Source organism: Triticum aestivum, chromosome 4A (assembly GCF_018294505.1).
Source record: "Triticum aestivum cultivar Chinese Spring chromosome 4A, IWGSC CS RefSeq v2.1, whole genome shotgun sequence".
In the NCBI taxonomy this organism is placed as follows: domain Eukaryota; kingdom Viridiplantae; phylum Streptophyta; class Magnoliopsida; order Poales; family Poaceae; genus Triticum; species Triticum aestivum.
The window spans coordinates 38,336,164-38,343,913 of record NC_057803.1 but is presented as its reverse complement, the minus strand read 5'-3'; the positions used below and the strand labels follow the sequence as shown (position 1 = coordinate 38,343,913).

Genomic DNA, 7,750 nt, shown 5'->3' with positions numbered 1-7,750 from the left:
AAAAACCGGTTGAAAAAAAACCGGTTGAAAATAAACCGGTTGAAAGTGGGGGGGGGGACTATTCAACCAATTCGTCCATTAGGAGTAGAGATGGGCCTTCTCATAGTATGGTTCTCAGGAATACGACATGCATGCAGCCACACTGACATACGTTCGAGATCCGGTCATAAATAGCGTAACAATGATCACCACTACGCAGTACGTCGATACACTCCCCAACTGGGCAAGGCAGAGTTCGTCCGCCAGCAGTATCCGCGGACCATGCCACTCGTTGTCTGGTGCTAAACTCTTTTCATCTGCGACTGTTTCAACAATTTATTTAGGAGTTTGGTGGCCGATGGGATGACTGACGATGATTGATTGGGGTTGGGGGTTTCTCGACTACTAGGGCTTTCCTGGGCTAAGTTTTCTTTGGGCCTAATTCCTACATGATAAAGAAACAATTCTTAAAATTCTAGGTGTGCCACGTCCCACCCGACACACTCTCTAGCTACGCCGGTGGCTCACATGGAGGATGCCAAGGCAGCGGCCCCGGGATTACGGCGATGTTGTAGGTCGGCCAAGTTCACGTCGTGGCATGGGTGTCCTCTGATGGCTGTGGAAGCCGTCTATGGTGGGAAGACGACCCACCCTTTTGGTAATCATGGCCATGGGCACCACTCTATGAGGGCTATTTTCAGTTTTCTAACACGATACCGAATCACTAGTAAGTCCTTAGCAACATTCAACGTCCATTAATCCCCCGGGCTCACACGCTCCTGCATCCAGCCCTCGATGCTTATCAATCTTGTGTACCTGAGTCCCTGACCCCGTCTCCCATGCCCTTCTCTTGCATCCAACACTCCTACAAGTCTCACTGTAAGTGCCTCACACAATTGTGTCCTTAGTTCTTTTTAGATCAATGAATCACATTGTATATTTGTTGTGGAATCGGTTTGTTTTGTCAATACCAAAAGATAGAATGAATTAACTGAAGACCGAATAGAGAAAAAAGGGAAATGTGAAGTAAATTTGGTTGTCGAATATGGAATTACTAGACCGAATAAACCGTACAGACCAACGCTTAGACTTATACGTGTAGATGGAGGGAGTGGTGAGTATATTTATCATAAATATGCATCCTTTAATAAATTTAATATGTATTAGTGGTACTAAAGAAACACAACATACATATGCACACAACTTTATGGAAGGAAAAATGTTGAGATCTGCTCTGCATAAAGTCGGCACCACGAATGTCATGGATTAAAGCTTTGTTAATACGAGTCTTCTTGCAGTACCGCTTCTCAGAAATACGGCATGCATGTAGCCATGCTGATGTACATTCAAGATCCGGTAACAAATAGCGTAACAGCGATCACCAATATGCACATAGACTATGCGTAGTACGTAGATACACCTCCAACCGGCAAGACAGAGTCCATCTGGCCAACAGTACCCGCGGACCACGCCCCTCGCCGTCTGGTGTTAAACCCTTTCCGTCTGCGATTGTTTCAACAATTTAATTAGGAGCCTGGTGGCTGATGGGATTACTGACGATGATTGATTAGGGTTGGGGGCTTCTCGACTACTAGGGCTTGTTTGTAATTCCTACATGATAACGAAAGAAATATCAAAATTCTAGGTGTGCCACGTCCCACCCAACACACTCTTTAGCTACGCTGCTGGCTCACATGAAGGATGCCAAGGCAGTGGCCTTGGGGTTATGGCGAATGTTGTAGGCTGGCTCATGCACACGTGGATTGGCAATGACCAAGTTCACGTTGTGGCATGGGTGCCCCCTGATGGCTGTGGAAGTTGTCTATGGTGGGAAGACGACCCACCCTTTTGGTAATCACGGCCATGTGCACCACCCTATGAGGGCTAATTTCAGTTTTCTAACCCGATACTGAATTACTAGTAAATCCTTAGCAGTAGACAACATCATTAATCCCCCGGGCTCACACGCTCCTGCATCTAGCCCTCGATGCTTATCAATCTTGTGTACCTGAGTCCCTGACCCTGTCTCGTGAGCCCTTCCATTGCATCCTACAAGTCTTAGTGTAAGTGCCTCACACAATTGTGCCCTTAGTTCTTTTTAGATCAATGAATCACATTGTATTTTTTCTTTTATGAAATCGGTTTGTTTTGTCAATACCGAAGACCGAACCGAATTGACCGAGGGTCGAATAGAGAAATAAAGGAAACACAAAGTAAATTCGGTTGTCGGATACGGACAACTGATTTTTTGGAAGACGATGGCTGGACCGAACAAATCGTACAGACTAATGCTCAGACTTATACGTGTAGATGGAGGGAGTGGTGAGTATATTTATCATAATATGCATCATTTAATAAATTCAATACGTATTAACCTTACTAAAGAAACACAAGATACAGATACAGATAACCTCATGCAGGAAAAATGCAGAGATACCCTCCGCATAAGGCCGGCCCCGTCTCCTGTGCCCTTCTCTTACATTCAACACTCCTACAAGTCTTAATGTAAGTGTCTTACACAATTGTGCCCTTTTCTTACATCCAACACTCCTACAAGTCTCAATGTAAGTGCCTTACACAATTGTGCCCTTTTCTTACATCCAACACTCCTACAAGTCTCAATGTAAGTGCCTTACACAATTGTGCCCTTTTCTTACATCCAACACTCCTACAAGTCTCGATGTAAGTGCCTTACACAATTATGCCCTTTTCTTACATCCAACACTCCTACAAGTCTCGATGTAAGTGCCTTACATAATTGTGCCCTTTTCTTACATCCAACACTCCTACAAGTCTCGATGTAAGTGCCTTACATAATTGTGCCCTTTTCTTGCATCCAGCACTCCTACAAGTCTCAATGTAAGTGTCTTACACAATTGTGCCCTCAGTTCTTTTTAGATCAATGAATCCAAGATTAATTCAATGAATCATACTTCATATTTTTGTGAAACCGGTCCGTCTCGTCAAGAGACCGAACCGAATTGATCATGGGGCGAATAGAGAAAAACAGGCGGTTGGTAAATATGGAGGACTGTATTTTCGAAAGGCCAAAATGACCGAACCAAACAAACCGACTAATGCCCGAACTTACACGTATGGGCAGAGGGAGTAGTGAGTATATATTTACCATAAACATGCATCCATTAATGAATTTATTAATATGTATTATAACAGCACTAAAGAAACACAAGATACAGATACACACAACCTCATGCATCATCATGGGTTAAAGCCGGTATAAAAATGCAGGATCGCTCCTCAGGAATACGGCATGCATGCAGCCATGCTCACCTACGTTCAAGATCCGGTCACAAAGAGCGTAGCCAGTATGCACGTAGACGATGCGTAGGTACAACCCCCAACTGGTCCGTCCAGGCAGCAGGACCGGCGGACCACGCCTCTCGTGTCTCGTCGGCTGGTGCTAAACCCTTTCCGCCACCACCGCTGGCGCATCCGTCGTCCAGTCGAGCCTTCCCACAGCCCACGCGCCACGCCACCTACGCCTCAACTTTCCATCCATTTCTCCCTCTCCATCTCTCTCCCCGTCTCTCTCTCTCCAATCCGTCTCCCTAACTGCAGATTTGTCTCCCCTTTCGCCGCGCGCGGGCGGGGCGAGCTAGGAAGGAATCCTTTTCTCCTTCCTGTTCCGCCTCCTCCTCCCAACTCATCCGCCGCGCCGCGCGCCTCCTTCCCTTCCGCCGCCGCTAGATCCTTTTCCTCGCCTTTTCTTTCCTTTTCCCCCGCGCATGCACGGGGACGGGGTCCTGTGACCGATTCGCCGGCCGGTCAGACCAATGGGGGACGCGTCCACCTCCGCAGCCGCCCCCGCCACGCCCACCTCCACGCTCATCTGCCTCGAGGACGGCAACGACCTCTTCCTCGACGACGACGACAGCCCCGCCGGCGGCCTGGCGGACTCGCGCCTCGCCGCCGCCGACGGGCTCCTGCTCCTCGACCGCGACGACGAGTACGCCGCGCTCATGCTCTCCAAGGAGGGCGCCGGCGCTGGCGGCGGCGGCGGCGCGTGCGGCGAGGAGCTGGACGAGTGGACCAAGGCCGCGCGCGCCGCGTGCGTCGACTGGATTGTCAAGGTGCTGCCTCGCGCCGTCTTTTCCCAGGCGAAATTTGTCGTGCAAAACCGGATCTTTGTTCACTGGTTTCCATATGCGTGCTTGTTGGCAGACGAACGCGAGGTTCCTCTTCAGCGGGAAGACGGCGTACGTCGCGGTGACGTACCTCGATCGGTTCCTGGCGCAGCGGCGAGTCGATGTACGTACTGTAATAATTAATCACCCTGCGCCGCCATTGCCTTCCTCCTCTGCTCTGCTCTGTTCTGTAATGCCGCGCCGCCGAGTGTTCGATGTAATGCCTGACCTCCGCATTGCCGTTTTCGGGGGATCCAGCGGGGGAAGGAGTGGGCCCTGCAGCTGCTCTCGGTGGCCTGCCTGTCGCTGGCGGCCAAGGTGGAGGAGCACCGGGTGCCGCGGCTGCCGGAGTTCCGGCCGGACGAGTACGACTTCGACAGCGCCTCCATCCTGCGCATGGAGCTGCTCGTCCTCGGCACGCTCAACTGGCGGATGATCGCCGCCACCCCGTTCCCCTACCTGAGCTGCTTCGCGGCCAGGTTCCGGCACGACGAGCGCAGCGCCATCGTCCTGCGCGCCGTCAAGTGCATCTTCGCCTCCATCAAAGGTCAGACCAAAGGTTCCATTCCATTAATCCACCGGGTCGAATCGGATCATACTAACAAGAGCTCTCGTGTGCGTGTGCCCGCAGCGATGAGCTCGGTGGAGTACCAGCCGTCGACGATGGCGCTGGCGTCCATCCTGGCCGCGCGCGGCGGCAGTGAGGGGACGGGGACGGGGACGGGGACGGGCCCGAGCCTAGAGGAGGAGCTCAAGGCGATCCTGGGCTCATCATGGCAGCAATTACACACGGTAAGCCCCCATCATAATAGCCCCGCCCTTTTTGGAAATCTGTTGGTGAAAAGGGGCAATGATGAGTAAATGCTCTCCTCCGTGGCACAGGAGCATGTGTATTCCTGCTACAGCCTGATGATCCAGGAGGAGGACAGGTCCACGCAGTCGGGCAGGGAGGTGGCGGCTTCCTCCGGCGTCTCCGCGGCCGCCCCCGCCGGCAGCCCGGGCACCTCCGTCGCCATGGCCGACGACAATAACGCCATTGCCACCGCCTCGGCGGACAACAATAAGAGGAGACGGGTGCATTCGCCTCAGCCTCAGCGCCAGTAGGAGGAGCTGGATGGATGTTTTGGCCGGAGTTCAGCTCGCTGCTGATTTCTGTCGCCCCCCTGGCCTTAGCCCTTTTTTTCATTAGCTCGAGCAGTGATTTTGGTGGTGGTGGCGGTGGCTAAATAGGGGGCAGGACTTGATTCTTGTGATTGTGCAATTATTGCAGCTATTATTGCAGCTGATTGGTAAGTTAGGATCGGAAAGATTTCGGTTTTCAGGAGATGTTTCCCGTCCCAGGCTTAAAAGGGCACTGTAAAGACGATAGAGAGAGGCAGAGAGAAAGGCCACGCAGCAGCAGTAGCACCCAGCTGCAAAGAGCTCTCAGCTCAGCTCAAAGTGAGGTGAAAAGAAAAGAAGAGAGAGAGCAACAAAGCCTAGGCAGCATGAGTGGGGGGAGCCATTTTTTTCCTTCCTTTGCGTATGTGTGTGTGCGTGGATGGTATGGGAGCTAGCTGGACCTGTCCTCTCTTCCCGTCCTCATCTGGGCACTCCATCAGTGAGCAGTGGCAAATAATACAGCAACAGTTAAGCCGATGTTCATTCATTCAGATGATGATGATGGCCTGGTTGTTCGGGTTTGCTCTCTGTTGGGTCATGCCATTTTGGCTCATTGCCATTGCCATGCCACGCTCTTGAGATGCCGAAACAGAGTGTGCCCTCCCCTCATCTGCCAGCCCCGTGCGCACTTGCTGCTTGAGCAGTGGGGGTGGGCGGTTGGGTGCTGTGTCTCGCTGTCATTTGCGGGTGAAAGCAACTGTGCCCTCGCTTGCTAGTTGCTCGCTCTTTTGCTATGCCTATGCTGTGATACCTACCACTTACTTCATGCCTCCTATATTGTTGAGCCAAGCCTCTAACCCACCTTGTCCTAACAAACCGTTGATTGGCTATGTTACCGCTTTGCTCAGCCCCTCTTATAGCGTTGTTAGTTGCAGGTGAAGATTGAAGTTTGTTCCTTGTTGGAACATGGAGATGTTGTTCCTTGTTGGAACATGTTTTACTTGTTGGGATATCACAATATATCTTATTTAATTAATGCATCTATATATTTGGTAAAGGGTGGAAGGCTCGGTCTTATGCCTGGTGTTTTGTTTCACTCTTGCCGCCCTAGTTTTCGTCATATCGGTGTTATGTTCCCGGATTTTGCGTTCCTTACGCGGTTCGGTTATAATGGGAACCCCTTGACAGTTCGCCTTGAATAAAACTCCTCCAGCAAGGTCCAACCTTGGTTTTACCATTTGCCACCTAGCTTTTTTCCCTTGGGAGTCGCGCATCCCGAGGGTCATCTTTATTTTAAACCCCCGGGTCAGTGCTTGTCTAAGTGTTGGCCCAAGCCAGAGCACCGTGCGGGGCCGTCCCTTGGCAACTTGGGTTACGTTGGCTCTGAGAACGAGATATGTGCAGCTCATATCGGGATTTGTCGGCACAGCGGGTGGTCTTGCTAGACTTGTTTTACCATTGTCGAGGATGTCTTGTAACCGGGATTCCGAGTTTGATCGGGTCTTCCCGCTAGAAGGAATATCCTTCGTTGACCGTGAGAGCTTGTGATGGGCTAAGTTGGGACACCCCTGCGGGGATTTGAACTTTCGAAAGCCGTGCCCGTGGTTATGGGCAGATGGGAATTTGTTAACGTCCGGTTGTAGAAAACCTGAAGTTGATCTTAATTAAAATGCATCAACCGCGTGTGTAACCGTGATGGTCTCTTTCCGGCGGAGTCCGGGAAGTGAACACGGTGTTGGAGTTATGCTTGACGTAGGTTGTTCTAGGATCACTTCTTGAGCATACTTTTATCGACCGTGCTTTGCCTTCTCTTCTCGCTCTCATTTGCGTATGTTAGCCACCATATATGCTAGTCGCTTGCTGCAGCTCCACCTCATACCGTTACCTTACCCATAAGCTTAAACAGTCTTGATCGTGAGGGTGCGCGATTGCTGAGTCCCCGTGGCTCACAGATACTTTTAAAACCAGCTTGCAGGTGCCGATGTAACCGTGCAGATGACGCAACCAAGCTCAAGGAGGAGCTCGATGAAGATCTTGTCCTTTGTGTTGTTTCGTACTAGTTGATCGGTAGTGGAGCCCAGTTGGGGTCGATCGGGGACCGTGTCGCATTTGGGGTTCTTCTTTTATTTTGGTTCCGTAGTCGGACCTTGATTGTATTTGAATGATGTAATGCTTTATTCATGTATTGTGTGAAGTGGCGATTGTAAGCCATCTATGTATCTCTTTCCCTTATGTATTACATGAGTTGTGTGAAGATTACCTCACTTGCGACATTGCTTTCAATGCGGTTATGCCTCTAAGTCGTGCTTCGACACGTGGGAGATATAGCCGCATCAAGGGGGTTACACTGGCATGGGTGTCGGCCGCTGGCTGTGTGCCGGCGAGAAACCTATTCATTTCGGAGGTTGGTCGTGTTGCCGATGAAAAAACTATTCATTTTGTAGGCTGGCTCTATTGTCGGCCGATGGCTGTGTTGCCGACGAGGACGTGGAGACGGTTGTGTTGCCGGCGTGAACTAGGGCCGC

The 7,750-nt window shown here is 51.0% G+C and overlaps 1 protein-coding gene across 1 annotated transcript; it reads left to right on the top strand.

The window, feature by feature from the left end:
* The first annotated feature begins 3,424 nt into the window (after positions 1-3,424).
* Positions 3,425-5,445, top strand: LOC123084996 (cyclin-D5-3). Its single transcript, XM_044506547.1, has 5 exons — positions 3,425-4,070; positions 4,162-4,248; positions 4,383-4,671; positions 4,756-4,916; positions 5,007-5,445. The coding sequence occupies exons 1-5, from the start codon at positions 3,774-3,776 to the stop codon at positions 5,226-5,228; spliced, it is 1,056 nt and encodes a 351-aa protein (XP_044362482.1). The 5' UTR covers positions 3,425-3,773; the 3' UTR covers positions 5,229-5,445.
* The last annotated feature ends 2,305 nt before the right edge of the window (positions 5,446-7,750 follow it).

Excerpts from the sequence above, each read along its gene's own strand:
- LOC123084996 (XM_044506547.1), top strand. The coding sequence starts at position 3,774 with ATGGGGGACGCGTCCACCTCCGCAGCCGCCCCCGCCACGCCCACCTCC. Across the intron at positions 4,672-4,755 it reads CATCTTCGCCTCCATCAAAG|CGATGAGCTCGGTGGAGTAC; the intron begins GTCAGACCAAAG and ends GTGTGCCCGCAG. Across the intron at positions 4,917-5,006 it reads CATGGCAGCAATTACACACG|GAGCATGTGTATTCCTGCTA; the intron begins GTAAGCCCCCAT and ends TCCGTGGCACAG.